The sequence below is a fragment of the Anoplophora glabripennis genome, unplaced genomic scaffold, assembly GCF_000390285.2.
Source record: "Anoplophora glabripennis isolate ALB-LARVAE unplaced genomic scaffold, Agla_2.0 scaffold17, whole genome shotgun sequence".
NCBI classification, from domain to species: Eukaryota; Metazoa; Arthropoda; class Insecta; order Coleoptera; family Cerambycidae; genus Anoplophora; species Anoplophora glabripennis.
Genome location: NW_019416231.1, coordinates 204,993 through 229,039, shown reverse-complemented (window position 1 = coordinate 229,039; position 24,047 = coordinate 204,993). Strand labels below are relative to the sequence as shown.

Here is a 24,047-nt window from a genome sequence, read left to right as displayed (position 1 = left end):
TAGATACAGGATGTTGAAATTAAAACAGTATTACATTTATTTCAATATTTCGCAGATTTATGAAATTTTACTATTGACTAATAATGACTTTACTATTTACGGTTAACAAAAATTTGTTGAGTTGGTACATAAATGTACCAACAAGTAGCGAGATACTGGGAAATACCGTCAATAAGAAACCCATTTCGATTAAAGATTTTGAATAAGTAGATACATTTAACTCTGGTCAATATTTCAAACAAAAAAGATTTCATTTCATTCGAAATAACGAGCCATTTTTGAGTTGTTTTTAAATTTAAAATGAGCCTTTGATTTTGAAACATAGATGTGACGCATGCGCGTTGACAGAGACAACACTAATGTGTGCGACAATAGCGAACGTAATGATTTATCTTTGTCATAAGCATACCCAGAAGACCAGGACTTCGGTATATACCATGAGTGCGACAACAGCGAGCGTAATTTTTTTTGGCAATGACGTAGGAGCTAAATCAAATTCAAAAGGTAAATAAATTTGTACCTGCCTGAAAATCAAACGTAAAAAAAAATTTCGAAAAAACTTTTCATTATTTGAAATAGTATAGAAAAAATTTTAAACGATATAGAAAAAAAAATGTTTTACTCTTGTTAAATCATTAAAATTGACAATTAAACAATTACATAACTTTACAATTACTACTACTAAATAAAAAATAATATTTATTTCTCTGAAAAGAAAGCTTATATTTTTTAGAGTATCTATAATGAAAAAAAACTTGTGAAATTCATACATTTTTCTGGTAGATTCTCATCTCTCTAAATTTTTTTGTAGCTCTTATACTTCAGTCGAATTAGATCATAAAACCTGAAAACTTTTACCTATTAAAATAAGCTCTATTTAATGCAAAAAGAGCGAATTCGCGAGCGGCTTTTGTCTGACCTTGGGACAATTTGCTTATAACGCTGTTTTGCAATGTAGATGTAAAGGGCAACGTAATTTGTCGTAATTTCAACTTTTTGAAATTTTTTTTTTCGATACGTTTCTTTGGATCAGTTAGAACGATATTAATTACTAAAATAATATTTTTTAGTTTAGTTTAATAATTAAACAATTAGTTGCAAAAAAAACGAACGAAATTATTTAACAAATACCTGGGGCAACCAATGTTGGTCATTGTATTGACCCTCTTTTCCATAAATTTCGTCAACATCCATCGCTTTTTGCAATAATAATGCGCAATTTTCGAAAACTGATTTTTCCGCGTTCAACCTTTTTTTACAGTTTACAGAATTGGTGAAACATGACTATAAAAAAATCAAGCAGGTTGATCAAAATTGCGATCTAAAGACCCATTTAATTGGCCTATTAGACCTTTTACAGTACATCCATTTTTGTGAAATTTAGAAGTCACTTTTTCCTTTAAAAATGTGTAGGTAGATTTTAAAAAAATAGATGGTTACAACCTGTAGTATAATCGTAATAACTTGAAGACTTGTGCAGAAGAGGGGACGGTGTATTATAATTCTGTAGGTTTATTTTATTTAACTTTATGAAAGTTATATTACAATTATTAATTAGCGCAGTTGTTGGTTGTTGAATTTGAACCTGTTTGTAGTGTGTCTCATTAAAAAGGTGCCGAATTTCTAAATAATCGATAACTTAATAGGGCAACGGGCTTTTTGTCTTTTGGCGATGCACGCCGAAATTACATCATCGGCGTTCGGCGTGTAAATTGTCCCATCTAGGCGGATTTAAAGAAGACCATAGAGGCGGCGGTCTTGTGCGGGACAGGGACAGGGAGGGAGCCTTATACTTGGGAATATTGGCCAAATAAACGGGGTATTTTCATTGTGCCGCGGCAAATGAAGTGTATCGAAGTATTCGGAGTCGTTATAATCTTGGAGAATGTCTGAGATGCCAGACTAGTTTGCCGTTTGGGGCGCATGCGTTCCGACACTGCGAACAACCTGAATGCAAGCTAAACGCGCCAGCCAGACGGGTTGCAAAACAACGGAATCTGCACAGTGCACATTGCATTACAAGCCGCGGGAGTCGGTGCTACACCAAAATCACACAAAATTCGTTAATTTTTTTTTGTTGAAGGATAACAGCCTATTTTCCTGGGACTAAATTAAGTTTGTGTTTTAAGTTTTTTTTATTATTCACTTTTAAACGTTAAATTATTTTAATTGTCTACTGCGATAGTTTATAAAACATAGTGTTATTTTTTATCATTCAAATGATGTTTGTTGTGTTTGTTAAAGTGTAATTTAAAGTGTAGATTGTAACATTTAAAAGAAAGGGGTGAGTACCTAAATTTTAAACGATAGAAAAAATATATTTCATCTCGCATCCCGAGATGCGGCAAAGGTAAACGAACACCAGCGGACAGCAGACATCCGCAAAAGTACCGGTAACAAGCTTTAAATTTTTCCCGGCTACCTAAAGCTTTTGTCTCACTGCTCCACTTGAGAATACCACCGTAATACAAGCCTTAGTACTACCCGCAAATGTCGGTATACGAGTATCTTACTTAAAATTTACTTTATTAACGACGTTAAAGGTACGCGAAACAAGCATATTACGTTGAAAAAATGCCGTACTTGCGGCGATTAAAATATTTAAAAGATAGGCACCGAGTGCGCCATGTTCGTGCGGTGTGGTCGCGGCCTTAGGAAATGCGCATTGGTTCGAGGCTAAAACCGTGCGCGTCGCCTAGTGGACCCCGAGTCCTTCTCGTCACGTTGACGTTGGCCATTGGAGTTGGCGGCCGCCATTTTAAATTTTATAAATTTGTTATTATTTTTAGGTGTTGTGTGTAAATTTTGTGTACATAAATAGTTAATTTGTCGCCGGTAAGGTATGCAGAATTTATTTCATTATACTTGTAGGCTTAGTTAGATGCAATATGCGCACTTTCGTTATAATTCGAGTGTCGGCTGTTTTGTTGTCAAACTACTTTTGTTTTATGTTGCGGTTTGCTTTGCGCCCGGCACCGGTGCTCGCTTGTAGAACGACCGCGGGTGGTTTTGTCTTATGCGGACACTCGCTTTCTTAAAAATCGTCACTGTGTTCGGGAATGGTAGCTTTGTGTGCGATATTCATCGGCTAAAACGCCGGTTATCAAGTTGTTTCGGCGGCGCGCATGCGCCGGACGGGAAAAAAGCGGGAAAATCGAAACCGCCCGCTTTGCAACAAAGGCGCTCAACGTATTTCCGTTTTTTTCATCGTAAATAATTGTATAAAGGAACATTGTCAATTGTGAGTAAAAATTCGCGTCTTTCCCGGGTGATTTGACATTGTTGATTAGTAAAACTGCATTATTTCATGTATACGTTTGGTTTATTGCCTGTTTTTACTTTTGCATGTCGCAACAATAAGAGGGTCTTTTCAAAAGTCGTTCGCGTAGGTTAGGGTGATAAGAGGAGTGTTTCTTTCGAAATTACGTATCTCTTTATCGGTTAATCTATGCCTATTCTTGGTACAGCGCGAACCATCCGCAGGTACATTTTCCAGCGTCGTATTTGAAAAATTTCGAGGGGCAACGAGGTATTTTTTCTCCGATTTCGAACGGAATAATCGGACATGTAGGAGGTATGAGTAATTTTGCAAGCAACCGCGCCATGTTGTGCCGTCCCACCTAGTCGGGCGCTCGATGCAGCTGCACCGCGGCGCAGTTGGAGTGCATGCATGCAGGGGCTTCGCGGCGCATTCCTTGGCCAAATTTAAATGCCATTTACCTTGAAAAAGTGCAGGACGGTAACTGTACCTCGCCATTTCGCCGTCCGCCTTGCGATTCGCGGCGTCCCCAAGCCCGTTACCTTTCGATTGTCTTTTTCGTTGCGGTTTGGGGCGCTGTTGGGTTGTTTGTTGTCGACGAGATGCAACCGCGGTCGGTACGCTGCAGTTTATTTTTTTTTTTTTAAGAGAAACTGGGTCTTGGGTACAGCCGCCGACTGCAGAGTAAAATGTAGCGCGCGGCGAGGTTGTTCGAGAGAAAATTTTATTTATTTCGTAAATTATCCAGCCATCACACGTAGGTAGGATTTATAACTTATTGCTGGCTGTGTGACTAAGATATTTTCTAACAATACTGTCGCAGTTGCCTTAGTCATAAAATAACGGTTATAGGGAGACTGTCAACTTAAATATTTGGTGTTAAAAATAGATAATGCAGTGGTTTCGCTGGTGGGTCTGTAAATAGGAATACTCGGCACGCTATGCATTTGTATGCAAATACTCTGCTAAGAACGGAAAATGCACTTCGTAGCTGTTTAGTAGTTTATTGGACCTTTAGGCTTTGATTTTGTGGCAGATATTTAAGTTAAAAGAGTTGCAAGAATGTTTACTTTCATTTTTATTTACAGTAGTGTGGATATTCCGATACCACGCCCCAGAATAAGCGGAATGCCTGTTCTATTTGTGTAAATCCTTCAGATAAACTAAATTTCCTAGCGGTTTTTGGTTTTATCGAGTTTAATCACCGGATACACCTTACTAAGAAAAAACGTATATGTACATACTTGCAATAGATCGTTTTAGTAGTGACGTCATATACGCCAAATAATTGGCAACTGCATAGTACACATTGCCATGAACAATTTCTCAATGTTCTTACTTGATCGATTTTCGACCTTATGTACTTTAGACATGAGTGCCAAAAAATGCCTTTTTTGTCATGACCTTAAATATTGCGATATTGTGGCAATATTAGAAATATTTACGAAGTTTCAAACGTCAAAGTGGCAAACTAATAGAATTGTAGAATTTATATATGTATTTAAATTTATACAGCAATATTAACTTTTATAGTAATTGTAACTGTTACTGAGCATGCGCATTAAAGATAGTTTCGTGTAAGCGAAGTAGCCTCGTCACAGGATATCTTTAAGAAAAGTTTGGTTATGGTTAAGAGTACGTCTGTAATAAACCACTTGAAGAAAAAACACTCGATTAACACATTGACACAGTACAACACCAAGAAAAACAATAAAAATACTTAGTAGAACTAGAAAATGCCAAGATTAAACAAAATAACAAGAGAAAATACGCTAATGATGACAGCTATAACATGTCAACAAGACCTCACCTGCGTATGAGGCTATTCTTTCCGAGCATGCGCATTAAGAATAGCACGGCTAATGTTAAATTTTTACTTTATTTAAATTTAGAAATATTGTTTTATATCGTCTTTTGTAAGTTTTAAGCAGATTAGTGTATCTATTTTACCAAACACGTGTTGGTTGTTCTTAACTACTTCCAATTCCTTGTAAAAATAAATTAATTTGAAGTTGTTCATTTTTATAGTACCTGTCTATGTAAATAATACATACGGGTCAGATTCGGTCTATACAGTTTCAACTATGACGATTTGCTGTGGGTTGCCTAAATATGTGACGTCACACTAAAAGAGTATTCCATAAATTGCAACATGAAAACTCTGTAAACGTTCATTTATTTGATTTTACTCATTCAAGTGACAAAAAATATGTAATACCCTAAAAGCATGCTCGTGTAGAGAGTTTCCAGCTTTTTCAGTCGCCAAAATTTAGTACTTATTACATCGGTTGTGCTTCCCTAGAATTAAAGCGCCATCTATTGTTTGTAGCTCGAATTAAGTAGAAAGCGCCATCTGCTGTTCCTAATATCGTTCACCGAGACAGTTTTCGAACTGAACGATAGAAAATTTATTTTTTAGGACCCATTCGATATTGAATTTGGTTGCTTTTTATTACCTTTATAAATATGTATTTCAAATTTATTGCCATTTTTTTGATATTATACATTCTTGAAAATACAAGTTGTTAAATCAAGTACCTACAAAAGTATTAAATTAATATTAAATATTTCCGAGAAGGTTATTTTGGTATTTTCCGAAGAGGTTGTAGGATAATAACAATTCTTAGTAACAAAGCAAAAAAATTCAATTGGTAAGAGATTCATTCTCGTCGAACTCGCGGGTCTGTAATTTCTCATCTATTTGGCGGCATTCTAAAATCTAGAATTTATTAATGATGTTCACATGTGTCTAAAAAAATTTGTCACTGTTTTCGTTATTTTAAAGAAGTAATTAAACAATTGTCTGTTTAAAATGCAAAAGTGGAAGTTCTTGAAAGGCAAATACCGGGTACAATTTGGAATTTCCACTGTCAAGAGGTTAAGTTATAATAACGTTCTTGCAAGATTTTATCTTACTGTATGATCCGGTTTTATTATGATTCATGTTTTGAAAGGACAGTGCTATTGAGATGTGTTCATTTTCGCTTATTTTTTTCAAATTTTGGTGACGTAGATCTTAGACCTTCCTATTAGCTTTATTTTATGCTGTGGGGCTAAAAATAAAAAGCGTATAAATGTGAGGTGAGGGTACGATAGTAAATCCTTACAAATTTTATAGTAATTTGATAAAATAACACGAGACAGTAACAACTCTATTTCTCTATATTCTACGCATCCATATTGCATACACAATTTCAACTCGGCGTTCCTTAATATCGCCCACATAAGAAAAATCGCATCTAGAAATAGTTACACGCTAATGCCAATTAAAATAGTGACAGTTTTACAATTTGTTGACGTAGAGGAAACAACTTCTATTTAGTCTGCCGTATTAAAATTAGCGCCACTTTATTCTTTTTTATAAATCGTTTAGGAACCACTAATTGTTGTATCAACAATCGAACATTTAAATTTACATTTATATTTTTGCTTGTACTGTCATGTTAGCTGTCAGAATAAGCGTTAAAATTTGTATCTTTGCTTTCAACAACTAGATGCGTATCTTGTTCTTACACCATACACATCGGTATGAGTAATTTAGTGTGCTCAAACCGTATTTATTTTATCTTTGTGGACCTCAGAACTAAATGACTATTCTGAATTTAATCCTGGTCACGGACAAGTTGAATGTATTGCGATTCTTTAAAAAATCGACGGAACAGGTCCATTTTTATTTTGAGGGCAGTGTATTCATCCCCAAGTATTCTAAATAGGATAATGGCTAGTGGTACCTAATTATATTAGTTTTTGAGAAATTGTTGCTATTTTTGTGAAAATGGATTAAAAATAACATTAATGGCGATGTTCGGATCGTCCGCAAATCCGTAACTACTTCTAATTTTTAATGTTTATGTTTCGTAGTTGTAGTTCAAATTTGCCGCTATATTTCGTCGTCCAATCAAAAGTCCTTGTTTTTATGCAGGACAAAGACGGTTACCGGTTTATTAGTTGTGGCAAACTATAAAAATTCGCTTTTGTCTGTGAAGCAAAAATGACACGCTAGTCTCCAGATATATACAAGGTATATCGATTTATTAACATTAACAAAAGCGAAAAACAAATGAACTGCAAATATATTTTTTTTATTAAATATTAATTACAGTTGGGCTATTTTTTTTATAGGTAGGGCCATGAAAGGTCATTTGGCAACTGTTAGTTGCCCATTGCCACAAACGCTTGGCTTTCTATGATTTTTTATATGGGTTCACTTTTCAGAAAAACATTAGGGATTTTTTCTTATAAAATACATCCTTAATGTTATTCTACATCTCCTAAAATAGTTGTGCACCAAATTTGGTTGTCAAATAAAAAAACAGGACACCTGTTTTACATCCTTTAAAAAAATAGCCCAATGTCAAACGTCATGTAAACAAACCTAACCTACAAGTATAGTTTTCTTCCGATTTTGAGCTTTTTTAGTTTTGTAAAAATATATTTTAGTTTTAGCCGTTACTGTAGCTGAACATATAGTAATACCTCCGAATTTTTTATAACTGCATCGATTTTTCTCAAAATTTAAAATTAGGCTCATCTTACTCTCCACTTCAAAACTTATATATGCGCTAAGTCTGCTTTTTGTTCTTAAGGGGTGAAAACCACCCCTTATTGGAAAAAATAGAAAATACAAATTTAAGCATTTATGTAGTCAAATCCTTTTTATTTATACAGTATGAGTAATTTGATGTGCTATCTAACATGAAAATTAATGTATCCCAAATTTTCATCCTAGAAAAACCTTTAAAAACCACCCCTTTGGATGAAAATAATATAATATATTTTTTTTCAATTTGAAACGTTTTAATCATGCATTTTTATCAAATTAAAATTGATTTGATTAAAAAATCTTTTTTATCGATTGCAACTTTTCAACCCTTGAAAAATTCCCCTTCTTTCGAAAATAAAATGAAAAAATATAATTGAAAGAGTAGAAACATTTTAAATGTGCATTCGTATTAAATAAACATTTATTCCCTTCTTTTAAATAATTTTGAATTGATTGCAATTTTTCAACCCTTAAAAATTACCCCTTACATTTATAAATTTTTATTTTCCTTTTTAATAATAATAAATACAAAAAAACATTACAATTATATGTAAATGATTATTCGACTGCTATTCTCTTATTATTATTATTATTATTGTGTACGTGTGTGTAGTATAGTGTGTATTATAATGTAGTACTGGTTTATTCGACATATTAAATACGCATATACAAAAAAGATCTAAATGCTTCAAAATTCTTGTTTGACCTAAATTTTCCTAAAATTATCACCTATACAGGTGTTTATTTTTTTGACGATAACTTTCTTACTTTTTAAGATTTTTAATCGCACAAAGGCTCATTTTGCAGGGAATTGTAAGGGCTACGTGAACTGTTGAGTAGATATTTTTTAAGCCCTTCATTTTTAAGTTTGAAGGGTTTAAAGGGCTCGAAAAGGGTGGTTCTCTCGTTCATATGATAATTTAAAATGGCAATATCTCGATTAATTTTTAGATGAATAAAAAATAAAGCAAAATCTTCTGCAAAAGTAAAACACTTTTTTTTACTCTTGTATTTTTCCGTACACCCTTTAATTTTTAAGTTACAACGTAAAAATCGAATTTTTAAAAAAAAATTGGAAAAATTTACATTTTCAAATATTAAGTTTTTTTCGAAATCATGCTTTGTAAGTAAGCCAAAGACCCAGAACATATTCTTAGAACATAAATGAAGAAATCTGTAAATCGATTGCATTTAATTTTAATTCTGTCGCCAAAGGCACTGATTTGTTTATTAATTTTTTCTTAAAAAAAAATGAGACTCATGTTATTTCGATCATATTTCCGTTAATTTTGATTCTAAAGAGTTTTAAAATAGCTCATTTTAAAGGTTTTTCAAAGTACTTCAAACAAGGTTCAAATAGTTTTTTCCTAATATTTATGGTTTTGGCGTTATTTAACGTTAACTGGTTCCAATTTAGTTTTTAGCTAACATATAATAATGTTTAAAAATCCATAACTCGGTTTATATTGCAATTAGAGAAAAACAAAATAATGCCATTAGATTTGTTTTTTTTTTCCTTTTCTTTTTTTTCTTTCCACTTTTTTGTTTAATTCCATTGTTTTCGGGTTTTTTTGCAAAAATTTTTCCCAAACCAGGCCTTTTTTCGTTAAAAATTCTCCTTTTTCATTGCGGATTTCTTGGGAAGTTTTTGGTTTTTCCAAAAACTTTTTTTTACCCTTTTTTCTTTAAATTTGCTTCTTTTTTGGTTTCTTGGGTTTTTTTTGGGGTTAAAATTTTCCCCCCCCAAGAAGGGGTGGGAACCACCCCCAGGGCAAAAGCACACTTCGGCACTATATAAGTTTTGTTCCTTGAGGCATTCCCCACATTCAGTCAAAATTTCACTTAAATCGGTTCAGTTATAAAGAATTCGGAGATAAAAACCCCGAGTAACTGGACTATTCCGTAAAACTTATCCGGGCAAGGCAACAGCGAAACTTCGAATTTAACAATATGACAGTTGACAGGTTAGGTGAAGGAGAATGTAAGCAATTTAATTGGTTCCTTGTATTTTCCAGCTATGGCAGAAGGTAATGGTGAGGTATCGGAAGAACCAATGAGGATAGAGGACGTCGAGAGAACCGAAGACTATCAGAAACTAATAGAATATGGCCTCGATGAGAAAGTTGCGGCTAAATTAGATGAGATCTACAAGACTGGTAAATTAGCGCATGTGGACCTTGACGAGAGGGCCCTGGACGCCCTTAAGGAGTTCCCCGTCGACGGGGCGCTCAACGTCCTCGGCCAGTTCCTCGACTCGAACCTGGAGCACGTCTCAAACAAGTCGGCGTACCTGTGCGGCGTCATGAAAACGTACCGGCAGAAGAGCAGGGCCGGCTCGAGCGCGGGCACCGCCGCGCCCGCGCCCGCCCCCGTCAAGGGCCCCGACGAGGAGAAGATCAAACAGATACTGGACAGGACGGGGTACACTCTCGACGTAACGACAGGTATTTACGTAATTTTTTTCGGAAAAATGTTTATTTTGCGTCTACGTTGAACCTGGTAGCTACGGTTGCCTAAATCGAAAGGCCTAACAATGTTTAAAAAAAAAAGTGTACGCAGTCAGCAGAAGAATGGCTTTGGTTATTTATTATTTTTGTTAAAACTTGATATACATAGTTTCTAAACTTGCTAGTTTTTTTATTTAAATATTATTCACGTTAAAGGCTGAACTTATAAAAATGTACACAACTTGGCAACGCTGTATTCTGGTGTGCGCACTTCAAGAGACGCGTGTCACAAAATCAAACACGAAACGAAAAAATAACAGTTAAACGAGATGATCAAAAACACAGCGCACTCGATCTACTTTCATGACTACGATCGTAAATTGTAAGAGTTGGCTTTGTATTAGTTATCCACATTTCAAGAGTATATCTATCCAGTTTTAAAATATAGTCCACAGAAAGTAATTCTATCTAAGTTTTACGTTTTTTTTTTCATTTTCGAGAAGTTTGTGCGCTAATACGTTAGTAGGTACTATAATGAGAAACATAATCCCGCATTACTTTAAGGTTTGTAACTTATAAATTCAAAAATAATATCTAAACATCAACATAAACCTCAACAAATATTTGATCTGTTTGTCATAATTTCTACGAAATGTCAGTATACACGAACAATTGAGGCAACTTGTAAAAAATCCTGCAGTGTGTGTGCTCTCAATGCAACAGGGCAATGGGACAGACTAGAAATAGCACGGGTGCTGCATTTTAACTGACTATGCTCTAGCTCTGGCGTATCTCTGAAAAATTCGAGTTCAAGTTGTTAAAATAATAAAAGTCAATTAACTTAAGCCATGTATATTCATAATGTGAAGATTTCGAAAATATTATGTGGGTATATAAAATAGTCGTGGCAAACCTGCAAGTCGGGGCATTTCGTCAGAGAAACAATACGATAAAAGTGCATTTCGTTTGTAGATAATATCTGTGTCTCATATTTACCCGAGATTAGAAAAGATTTCAAGTAAATAATAAATCACCGTTAAAGTAGGTATATGATAAAACAAACGGATAACTAAGATTGTATTTTTACATGCACTATTTGATCTGGATTTATACCTTGATGATACATTTTGCTTATTTTAATTTAAAATAACGTGTATTACTTTTACTTTATTAAATGGAATTAGCTCTAAAGATAATGGTCGTATATGTTCTTTAAAATCAAATATCTCAAACTAATAACTGTGTGTAATAACAGTAAAGTCATTATCCAAATAGCGGTAACAAAGAGCACATACTTGATATTAAAATTATTAGACAACGTCGCGAAGAAAACGTTTTCTATTCTTGTTTCTGCCAGCCGTGACATCACGTTGGACAAAGATCAATGAGCAATCCAACTAAGATGACTTAGCTGCACCATTTCTGCCATTTGAGGATTCAAGTTGCCTCTTTGAAAATGGAATTAATAATATATCCGAGTATTAATAGATTGTAATAGTTTTAAAGAAAACTAAAAATTGAACCGACATCATCCAAGGTTTTTAGGTAATTACATATTAATTTTTATCTTGGGATATATAGGTTTTTTATTGTTTTGTCGCAAGCACCAGGTTCATATAGACGTAGAATTGCATGTAGAACATATTTCGTTTCAGTTTATTGTGGATTGCCATTTAATTATTTCGGAATTATTCTAATAAAAAAAGCGGTAAATTCAAAGAATAATAAAATAGGTTAGGTTTTTAGTGCCATGTTCAAAAGTTTTTATTTTTTCTTTTGAAAATATATAAAAAAACGAAAAAACATCCATGTTTTTATTTATTATTTTTTATAAATATGTAATAACGGAAATATTCAATATCAATATTCTGAAACGAACTGTGGCAGTGGACTGTGACCGTCCTTACACCGTAAATATTCCGCCGTTGTCTCGGGGGTATTACCGCGATTCTATACAGGGTGTTCAGTTACTAACCGGCCAGACGTCACCAATAGGTTCTACGATGGGAATTAAGAGCGGTAGTTTAAATAAGGTTTTGTCGGAACAGAGTGTTGAAAAAAGTATTTACGGGCATATCTCTAAACCTCATTTGGCATTTTTTTTATTAATTTTCAGGTACGCGATATTGCAATATGACAGAATCTTGAGGCATTTATTTAATTAAACAGCATCTTTTTGCTAAATTTGCAGCTTTATTTTATTATTTACGATGGAAACCAATTTACTTCTATTTGAAAGGTAAAAATCTACTGATATCGGTTGACAGGAGTACTTTCATGGCTCTATACCTCATTGGACACTGAAAATAAGAGTAGGTTGGTCTAAGACATGAAAAATATTTGTTATATCTACAAATTTAGCGAAAAAGATGGTTTAATTACATCGGAATCTACCAAAAAGTCAGCTGCCGATCAATTACTAGTATTTTCAAATATTGCCATAAAATAAAATAATGACTGGTATTTTTTTCATTTTTTGCAAGCTGGCAATTAAAAACTCTAAAAGTGAGCGAATTTGACGAACAATTGCGACGTGCTAGACTATGCCTTATTTGCACCATCTGTTCATAGGAAGCTTAACTAAAATCTCATACCACTGTCCTTTTATTTAACAACAGAGGGACAAAAACACAAACAAGTTTTATGTAATATAGGCATTCCAGCGGGTCAAGAGTCGATAACAATGGTGTACGATTCCATTAAAAATTGTACAGTTCGTGTTAAATTACATTGTAGAATAGTATTCAGTGACAAAACACTACACATTTTTTTATGTAAACATCCCGATGCATTAGAAAATTGAAATCCAAGTGACCTTTGTGTTTAAAAATCACGAAATAGGCTGTTGTCTCCGCTTTACACAGCGGCGTAACATTAATTTTTTTATAAAGGGCCCACAGAACAAGTTGCATACCCAATTTAGAATAAAGTGCATTGCTTTAGTTCAAATTAATTCTAAAATTCTTGTCAATTTAAGTCATACTTATGCTCTTTAAACTAATATTTTATATGCTAAAGAAGTAACTATAGATAACGGCTAAAAATTCAGCCAGGATGACTTGGCTACACCATTTCTGCAATTTAAGGATTCATTTGTTTCTGATGACTCTAAAGTAGTATCCAAATCAAATTATAAAGGAAAATGGCTAACTGGCTTCCAAGATATGTCAAAAAAAAAATTGTTTTAAATTTTCCGTCTTCAACACTCGGCGACATGCCTCCCACGATTTTCGCCGTAGAGCCCGCTGGCGGCGTTTGGCCGACTAGCAACCGAACACCCCGTATAAAACGCACTCGCTCTCTGCCGTGAAGGTCAAAGGAAGTACGGCGGGCCGCCGCCGGGCTGGGAGGGCCCGTCCCCGGGGTCCGGATGCGAGGTATTCTGCGGCAAAATCCCGAAGGACATGTACGAGGACGAGCTGATACCGCTGTTCGAGGCGTGCGGCAACATCTGGGACCTCAGGCTCATGATGGACCCGATGACGGGCACGAACAGAGGGTATGCGTTTGTAACATTTACCTCACGCGACGCCGCCCAGCTAGCCGTCCAGAAGGTAAGTAGAAGTCGTAGTTTGCCGTAGTTATTTGTCTTGACAACGGACACATAGAGGTGTGTTGTACGTGCTGCTCTCTCTCGAGTCCGAGACTGTGTATGATCTATAAAATAGGTGAAGGCGGGCATTTCAAAGTAGTAGGACTTGGCTAGTATTTTGTCCGATATCTTACCATTTTATACATCTATATGTTCAGTTTTGTCAGATCGGTGATTGGTTAGTCGAATCACAGAAAACGTTTTTTTTTTACCTATATTTAAAATGACATTCTCTTTGTCCCTCGATGTTTGTCCGGAACAGGGACGATGTAAATTTGTATCCTTTACTTTACCTCTTTAATCACCTGAAAATTTTTTACTTGGGTTTCAGCAGACCATTGTTTTGTAGAATCGAGAGAGCATTAATGGTTTTTTTTTGTTCTATCTAGTTCTGGAGCTGTCTCATGTCACGGATCATGTCTTAAAATCGCCTGGCCGCTTTAATAAGTGCCCTGATTCTCATTTCGTTCGCGTTTAAAATTATTTTCCTTGGCGAAATGAACGTACGTAAGTTTCCATTCATTCACATTTGGCTGCCCCAAACACTCCTTTATTCCTTGAATAATTTTTCGGTTCCATCCAAGAAAGTTGACCTTGAAGTATGGCAGTTCCGTTTCTAAAGACTCTGTATTTTTCTATTCCAACCGTAGTTAAAAAAAAAATGTTTATTCGGATGCTGCGTTTATTATACGTAAAATAAATCGGTATGATGCATAATTGAACCGGCGTAGGGCAGGTGTGTATAGGTGGAATTATCAAATTGTTTTGTTTAGCGTTAAAGTTGGCTTCTGTAAATGCAATTATTTCAAAGAGTGACATCTACCGCAAGCACTAGCATATCAAGTTCATTTAAAGTTAAAGTTATTTGGAAAACAATGTGTGTCAACTTTAACGCGATCGGCCAAAAGAAGCACATGATGATTCAGTCATACTGTCTGGGAACGCGCCAGCGCTCCACAGAGCGGTCGAACGTTGAAGCGAAACAGCTGATTTTCCCAGTCGTCGTGCAATTGGTTTCAAAGTCAAAGTGCAGCGAGTCGAACTTTACTGACGAAGTGCAATTTACGGATTAATGTTTTTTTAGCCATACTGGCATTTTAAATAGGTAGGTACCATACTATTCTTTGAAATGCAATAAGTCATTAGATATGCGTACTACAAACAGAATAATTAATTATCATCATAATACTAAAAACTCATGTTCAATTGTAAAACATAGTGAAAGCGTTAACCGTATTAAAAATACGAAATTGTAATAACCTATAAGATCCGAATACGATTATTATATCTTATTCGTTTCTATGTGTAGGTGAAAGGATCTGTTTTTTCTTTGTCGTTGACTACGGATTAAAAACGCGGTAAAAGCTAGGTTAGTGACCGAATAGATCAAGGTTCACTCTTGATAAATCTTTGTGGTCCAACGGTTAGGAGCGGTTCAAAAAGGTGTTTAAATAATGATTTGAAAATATTTGTTTCCGGCGTAAATATACATTTCAAAATTTTTTAAATCGCGTTTCACTCATTTTTCCGTATCTTCCCTTAAAATGAATGACATTATATAAATATAATAAAACGCTATATTTTAGGGTCCCCTACTAGCACCTGCCCTATATCGGTTTGTTTACGAACCACTCAGTTTGATAAAATCAATTCGGATATTTTTAACGTTGGCTATGGCCTTGGGAGTATTTCGCGTACCTGACAGAGCTGTGATTTTTATTTTTTCAATATAGCGCCCGAGAGAAACTGCAGGAATAAAGCAGTTTTTTAAATTTTCGTATCAAGAGACGGCCGATCTTCAAAGACTAAAAGCACTAAAATGGTGACATGAGCTAGCTGGCTGTTATTGGGGGTAGCAGTGACTTAGAATCGTTAGTGCTTTCTCTGTTGAGTAGTTTATTGTCTTTTGTTGTTTTGCAGAGCCGAGAGTGGTCTGGTGTAACCTCGTCCGAGCATCTGGATGTTATCGGCATCGAGGTGGCCGGGCCATTTTGTGTCTAATTGGCAAGTTCTATTATAGTGATGTGTGGCGACTGTTGTCATAGCCCGCAATTTAGTGTTTTAACTTTTGTTGCAGCGGCTCTGACCACGGAGCATACACGTACAATCTTCCCTGTAGCTTTCCTTCAAATCAGAGCCCAGAGTTTTCTTGTACCAAAATTGCGACGAACCGTATTCAGACACCTGGCTGGCAAAAGGCAATGCGCTGTTTGTTGATTGGCTCAGGTGTCGCCCAATTGGCTCTCTAGAGAAAAAGAAGTAAACTGGTGTGTGTTTGGCTGGATTTTAAAGTTTTTCCTTTACAGGTCTCCTCTTTGCACAAATGGGCAAAATTGAGACCGGGAAAAGTGACTCTAAATTCCATTTAGTTTAGGCGAACTGGTGTAGTGTGGATTGGTTGGTTTGGGTGTAGCAGTGTTGTACGAATCTGCGAGCCAAAAGAGAAAAAAAAAACAACAAAGCCGAACGCAAAAACCGCCAGCACAGACGGAACGACGGGCAGTTTTGGTTTGAGCCATTTGAAAATATATTCGCGGCGCGACGAAACGCATCTACATTCCACGTTAATTTGATTTGATTTTTATCAACGCCTTAATTATAAATTATTAATATTCAGAGCAATTTATAAGTTTCCATTGATTTCGACTGTAAATGGCAATACGTTAACCTTCGTTTTTTTTTTGTTTCATTCATTTTTTAAAGAGAAAGTAAATGCAAATTGTCTAGTTACGTTCGTTTTTAATTGGTGAATGGACTTTTTAATAATACAGGAAGTTTTTTCTGTAAAAAATAATTTTATTAATTAGATATTTGAAAACCTGAAATCCGATTAATGTTAACGGTGTCTTTCACCTAAACGAGCAATTTCAATTCTGAAAAATGACCTTTAAGGAGTATGCTTTTATTTCTTTATTTTATTTTTTTTTTAGAAGGAGCAGATGTATTGAATTTTTGTATTTTGAGAATCGTAGATGCGTTTACGTCACGCCGTTAAAGGGGAACGCCATCGAGGAGGTTTTGGATTTTTGCATTATTTTTTTATTTTTCCTTATTTGGAGTAGTGTTTGTGTTGCCAAAGCCGCCGCCGCCGATGGTCCAGTGTTCTTCCCCCGCTGCGACATGCTCGTTATGTAGACTTATATATGATCTGTGTTGTTACAAAATTGTCTATTTTGGTACTACTAAATTATATCGTTTAGTCCCACTGTTGCTAAATTTAAGATTTGACTCTACTAAATCATGAAATTCTGGCATTGTTTCTTAACCCACAGTTGGACAATCATGAAATCAAACCAGGCAAGACCTTGAAAATTAACATTAGCGTTCCGAATCTTCGGCTTTTCGTGGGAAACATACCAAAGTCAAAAGGCAAAGAGGAGATACTGGAAGAGTTTGGTAAATTAACAGGTAATGTGCATCAGTAGCTAGTGGCGGCCGGCTGCCGGGCTCAGTCCTTTCCCGCCCCTCCCCCCCCTTTGCCCAAGGCATAATTGGCTACCCTTCCACTGTTCTTGCAGCTGAATGATTATGAGATACGGAAAGGCAAAAAGATTGGCGTAACCATATCTTATAACAATCACCGGTTATTTGTGGGCTATATTCCAAAGAACCGGGATCGAGACGATCTTTTGGAAGAGTTTTCCAAACATGCACGTAAGTTGAGAACCCTTAAACCCCTGGAATGCGATAGTCTGCGCCTGAGCAATGGGTAGGGCAGGGCCGCTACAAGCAAGGAAGGGTAGCAAGGTCCAATGCTGTGTACACGCATTCACTCTGTGTTTCTCTCATGCTTCTTAGTATTGTCAGTACTTTTAGTGCAATGGACTTTGGTGCTCGTCCATACATAAGCAACTCCATAAATTTTCCCATCGGCCGATCCGTATTAACCAGAGTTTGTTGCGCAGCTGGGCTCATGGAGGTCATCATTTACTCATCCCCGGACGACAAGAAGAAAAATCGGGGTTTCTGTTTTCTCGAATACGAGTCCCACAAGGCCGCCTCGTTGGCCAAGAGGCGACTCGGCACCGGCCGTATCAAGGTCTGGGGCTGCGACATCATAGTAGACTGGGCCGATCCCCAGGAAGAGCCCGACGAGCAGACCATGTCCAAAGTTAAGGTCCTGTACGTCAGGAACCTGACGCAAGAGATCACCGAGGAGAAGCTCAAGGAGGTCTTCGAGCTTTACGGCAAAGTGGAGAGGGTTAAGAAAATCAAAGACTACGCGTTCATTCACTTCGAGGATAGGGATCACGCAGTAAAGGTAGTACCTTGCCATGCCGCCGAAGGGAAGGAGAGAGTCGACATCTAGAACGCACCATTCCCATTCGTCTTCTACCCTTGGCAGGTCTAGGGAGTCCAGTGTGGTTCGGGATCAAGATTCAATCCCGCTATTTCGCTATTAGTAGGAGGGATACGGAATTCCCCACATTTGGAATCCTATCAAAAGTTCGAGATTCCAAGATCCCGGGATCGCGATATTGGACTCTCTAGGTCCCAATGTGCATATTGGCTTCACCGCATTTCCTCTTCAGACCAAACAATAGCTTCTTCTCTAATATGATTTCGATTCACGTTCAAGCAATAGTCAATCGCATTGTATTTTTCTATCAGTGTCTCGTTCTAAACAATGATCGTGAAGTCAGAGCTAAAAGAAGACGTTATAAATGAACGTTCTATAGTCGACTGTATCCTCTGTATCGCGCACGGTTAAAGAACGTTTAATCTTTAGGCCATGGAAGAGCTGGATTCTAAAGAAATGGGGGGATCAAACATTGAAGTTTCACTAGCCAAACCGCCGTCCGATAAGAAGAAGAAGGAGGAGATACTGAGAGCTCGGGAAAGACGCATGATGCAGATGATGCAAATACGAGGAGGGTGAGTATTTTTCTATGTTATTCTAAATGTATTTTCGATTCGCGGAAAGTTTTATAGTCTATTTTGATGGTGCAATATAAACTAATTCGAATCAGTTTTAAACCCAAAATTTTCTCCTGAGGAAATCTTGTATAGGCTCTTTGCCACCAAGATCGTTTGTTGTTTGAATAATTACATTTATCATGAAATATAAAATTTTTAATTAATAATATTGCTGGACGGGGCTTTAGCCCACTGTATTAGCGTTGGGATTCTTAAATCCACGTTTTGAAATCCCGCGTCTTGTAAATGCACTTATTAGATTTAACGTCATTCGATGCGCAAAAAGGTCGCGTAGAGCGAATATGTTAACGTTCCGCGACAACTTAGCCTTGGAGTAACAGTTTTGCGATTCCAACAGAATGATGCCCGGACCGATGCCCCTGAGAGGACCACCCGGACCAGGAGGTCCACGAACGGGATCCGGAAGCATGCGAGGGGGCCCGATGGGTCGGGGCGACTACGGTAAGCGAATACCTCTTCACATCGAACTATTTATTTACAATAATAATAATAATAATCAGATAAATTTACATTGGTCCTTAGTCTGCTTGTTAGTCAAGTAACTATTCCACTACTTGTGTAAGAGTATGCTAAAAAAAAAACCAGACAGAACAAAGTCGAATGTCCACATGCCACTTTTGTACAAAAGAGAAAGAGTAAATGATGCGGCCCCGCCATCTCGGCGCTGCATTATTTATGATTGTTTCCGCTTCATCCTTGTAATTTTCCAAAGCTCATTTTAACCAACAAGTTTGTTTGATTACATAATAACCAAAACATGAACTTTCTAGCACTTCACTAACAAATAATCCTTTGTATGTTTTTCGCCTGTCATCTTTGTTGTACATTGTTTCCAACCGTTTAAGGTCCGACTGCAAGTTGACGAGGAACTCTGCCAACTGTGTATAAAAAAAAAACCTATGTTTATTGTCTCAAACCAAGTTTATTTCAGGTCTGAAAGAATACATGATACGTAAATGTAGTGCCTGTATTTTAGATAACACAGTTTTTTTAGATCAAGTAGTGTTGACGTTAACAATGTTTTGATAGTAAATTAAAAATACTGTTTGGATGCACGTATCGGTGAATGGCGGCGCGCCTGTCTGTACGTGTGTCTGTGTGTCTGGGTGGATGCACGAGGAAGGCCGGGGGGCACCGCAGCAAGGCAAGGGCATCGTAAAGCATTGCACGCGCCTCCGACTCTAACATGCATGTGTATCTCTCTGTCTTTCCTCACTTGTGTTGTTTTAAAAAAAAAAAAAAAATTGTTGCGCTTGCAGCCAGGAGCATCGGGTAAGTACAAGCTGTGGTGTAGGGACTGTATTTTTTTTTAATATGATGACGAGTACGCGCGTCTATTGGCAAACATATGGATGCTTCGCGGTTCCCCTAACCCCTCCCCTAAGCTCTTAACCTTAATTCCTCCGTCGCACAGGCCGGTATTCGACGTCCGTAGTGTCGGAAGGCCGCGAAGTGATCAAAATTTCATTGTTTTTGTTAAAATTGAGGGGAAAGTATCGAGCAAGCTCCGCGATAGTATTTCCGTTAGAGCGGGACGGGTTGTTTTGTGGCTATTCATCCATATAGTTGCTAATGCGCGCGGGAAATTAAGTACCTTGAATAGTTTTCATCTTCACTGGACTCACTGTTAGCTGAGTAACGATATAGTTGTAGAGTATGTAAGGTGGCACATAGTCAGCCCCCCATTTTGTGTACTGTACATATACGTCAAGTTGACTTCATAACAAATATCTAGTGTATGTGGTAAAAAGCTGAATAGATTCTGGCGAGAATCGTTACTTGACTCTTTTCCCGGCATGCTATTAGTAGTAATACCTCTCCAGGCAATCCGATTGGATCTAGTTGGCTAAATTGGGAATTATTGTCTTTTATAGATTATGATTACGACTATTACGGTTACGGGGACTATAGAGGCGGCTACAGCGATCCCTATTATGATGACTTTTACCGGTATGAAGATTACTATTACGATTATCAGCCGACCCCGACGCAAGGGAGAGGAAGGGGTCGGCAGCCAGCACCGGTATGGGACAATATCAAATTTTCATTACCGAACTTTTTTTGTTTATTATTACATATTTAATTAAGATTTTTTTTTCTAATTCTATGCGGTAGTTTGATTGTGGCACAGTGTCGGCATACCGCCACTAACGAGCAGCACTTAACACACTCCCCCCTTTAACTGCCCGGCCCAAATGCTTGCATGGTCTCGAATTAAATAAAAAAATAAAAAAAAGCCAAACCAGCGAACTAATCGTACACTTGCCACATTCAAAAATACCATCATATCTGAGCCAACTTCAAAATTCAGCGACGCCGGGAAAAGTGCGACGGACTCGAGTCTAAATGGATCTGACTGGACGCCAGCCGCCGGCTGTGGCTGGCTCAGATATGATGTGCTCTTAGTTGCAGGGTTATCCAAAAGTGGGGCGAGGGACGACGCCGCCACGCCGACACTAACCTCTTAATAAAACATACTTTTTAATTTTGTTCACCCCTTTTTTTAATTTGCTTAACCGCAAGTGTCTAGAAGTCTGCCAGCTTACTATGTGTCTGTCTATGTTTCGTGATTTTGTACTACCGCAGTGTTGTCCTGTCGACAGTGCCTTTTGTCTTTTGCTTTTGCTTAAATAGTGCTTTTTTTAGAAGCTTTGCTTTTGCTTTGTGCTTGGCTTTGGCCGCTCTAGGCGACCACGTGCTGTGTCGTTTAGCCGAGCTTTGTTACACCATTTTTATATTTTTGGATAACCCTTTTCTAGAGCTTCCGCATCGATAGATTTAAGGAGGATGTGTAGCTGAGAAGGCCAACCAACACGACGCAGCGAAGACTTCTCCGTTTCCCTCCCACATGTATAATAGTTCCTTATTTTCTCGCGCTCCCGTTGAGAGGCTTTAGTTTTGTATGTTGATTATATAGAATTACACAAATGTTGGTTTTTACTTTTTAGCCGTTTCTGTTTGCGAGGAAGGCTATTCATATGTGCATTCGTTGGACAATTTCCGGGCTGCTTTCCACTTCGTCGGTTCAGATTTTTTGACTTTTCGAGAGACTTATCGTTTTCTTCAGAAGAAATTCTCAAGAATATATCTCTCGAAATGTCAAGAAATCTAAACCGATGACGGATGACGTGGCAACCAGCCTGGAAGCCGTTCAACCGTTGTCAATTGTCACGAAAGCCTGCAAACTAAACTAAACTATGCTTTCCACAACTGAAAAAGAATTCAAAATAATGGTGGCTGTCAATGTTTTAGGCGTTACTTTTACGTCGATAGATCGTTCAGTGCAATTTCGTGTAAGGTGGATCGGTTGTTATTGATTCAACTTTAGGAACAGGTAGATTATGAAAAAAGTAATAATGCGAGTTTAATATTTACAGTCCGCACCATATTTGTCGAGATAGAACTGCAAGAAGACCCCTGTGTCACTTTCTTGGAATTAACTGCGTTCGACATCCGAGGTAGAAAGACGCCACGGCGCCAATGTCTTTCTATCTCGGGTATCGAATGCGGTTAACTCCGAGAAAGTGACGCAGGGGTCTTCTTGGTACTCTATCTCAACAAATATCGTAGGGACTGTACGTGTTCCCGGATAGGTTAAACGACGAAAATGGCCTTTTGGGATGCATGTCTAAGTTTTTCTGAATCCCATTGTGCCATGATTTAAAATCTGTAAAATTCAGTAAGCCTTGGAAATTTGGTAAAGTCAGTCATTTGGTCAGTAAAGTGCCTTTTTGGTTTAGAATACCGCAAAATATTAAAAGTTAAAAGTTTCTTAGAATAAAAAACAGAGTTCTTGCAAAATTTTAATGTCTTTAGGCCTACTTCGATTTTTTGCTTGTTTTCAGAATTTTTCTATAATTTGTATCAGATACGACAAAATGTTAAGGACATTTCTTAATAACATTTTGTGATATCTCCTACAAAAATCGCACTTTAATAGCGAAAAAGCAAATAATCAAAGTAGGCCTAAGACATTGAAATTTTCGCCACATAAGATTTTTTTTTAATTTCCGAGTCATCAATTTTCTACGGTTTTGAATTATGACAAATTTTATTTCACAAATAGGACTGAATTGCAGAAGGCAAACTATACAATATTTGAAAAAAGTTTACTTTTGAAATATGTAATTTTTTTTATAATTTTTTTTTCTCGAAAATTTTCTAAATGCTCAACATTACAGCAGAAAATCGCATTTTATAAATTGACAACGTTTTCAGTGTCGTAAAAAAGGCGGGTTCCTTTAAAAAAATAATTATTTACAAAAATCCTTTTTTTTTTGGGAAATTGGTCCTTTTCCAGTAAAACGTATTTTTAAAAAGATTTTTTTAATAAACAACTGCATTTAACAGCAATCAGAGGCAGTCGCACTTTTTCGTCGTTCTGATAGGGACGAAAATATGAAATATCGCGAATAAGTTACTTCAAAAAATTTTTACACATTTCAAAAATTGCTTTATATTATACAGGGTGTTCTATTTAATCTAGGCCATAATTTTGTGGCAAACTTTATACAATATTTGAAAAAGTTTACTTTTAAAATATGTCATTTTTTCTTTTATATTTTTTTTTCTCGAAAATTTTCTAAATGCTCAACATTACAGCAGAAAATCGCATTTTATAAATTGACAAGGTTTTCAGTTTTTCCAGTGTCGTAAGAAAGGCGGATTCTTTTAAAAAAATTATTATTTACAAAAATCCGTTTCACAAAAAAATTCTTGTTTTTTTTTGGAAATTTATCCTTTTCCAGTAAAATGTATTTTTAAAAAGATTTTTTTTAATAAACAACTGCATTTAACAGCAATCAGGGGCAGTCGCACTTTTTCGTCGTTCTGATAGGGACGAAAATATGAAATATCTCAAATAATACACATTTTAAAAATTGCTTTATATTATACAGGGTGTTCTATTTAATCTAGGCCATAATTTTTTCAAATGGAAATATCGCGTTTCCCAACTCTCATAAGCAAAAATTTTGTTCAAGTCGCTCTATTTCGGTGTAATTTTCTGTTAAATGCAATATTTAACCATGAAATGTTTTTAATAATTATTTGGAAATGCTGTAGTTTTACGAAAAAAGCGCGAGAGCACTTTTTATATTGTCAGTGGCGTATCATTTTTTAATAAAAACTCGCCGTTATTGTTTCCTACGACACTGATAAAAACTGAAACATTGAAAATACATTTAAACATTTAATTTTTTTTCATCCGCGAAACAATATGCGTTTTGGAAAAATATATATATTTGGAACATAATTTTTAGTTAATTT

The 24,047-nt window shown here is 36.4% G+C and overlaps 1 protein-coding gene across 12 annotated transcripts in view; it reads left to right on the top strand.

The window, feature by feature from the left end:
* The first annotated feature begins 1,941 nt into the window (after positions 1-1,941).
* Positions 1,942-24,047, top strand: part of LOC108917843 (heterogeneous nuclear ribonucleoprotein R) — a 32,956-nt gene continuing 10,850 nt past the window's right edge. For 4 of the 12 annotated variants that reach the window (XR_001964812.1, XR_001964813.1, XM_018724621.1 and 1 more), the window contains exons 1-7: positions 9,820-10,246; positions 13,562-13,803; positions 17,114-17,249; positions 17,747-18,102; positions 18,571-18,716; positions 19,117-19,220; positions 20,654-20,802. Coding sequence is in view for 10 of the 12 variants with exons in the window: in XM_018724621.1 (XP_018580137.1) it covers positions 9,820-10,246; positions 13,562-13,803; positions 17,114-17,249; positions 17,747-18,102; positions 18,571-18,716; positions 19,117-19,220; positions 20,654-20,802 (1,560 nt within the window). In the remaining 2 variants the exon portion in view is untranslated. Of the gene's footprint in view, positions 2,285-2,711; positions 2,841-9,817; positions 10,247-13,561; positions 13,804-17,113; positions 17,250-17,359; positions 17,496-17,746; positions 18,103-18,570; positions 18,717-19,116; positions 19,221-20,653; positions 20,803-24,047 lie in introns of those variants that run through there. The other 8 variants (XM_018724623.1, XM_018724622.1, XM_018724624.1 and 5 more) reach the window with 5 other exon arrangements.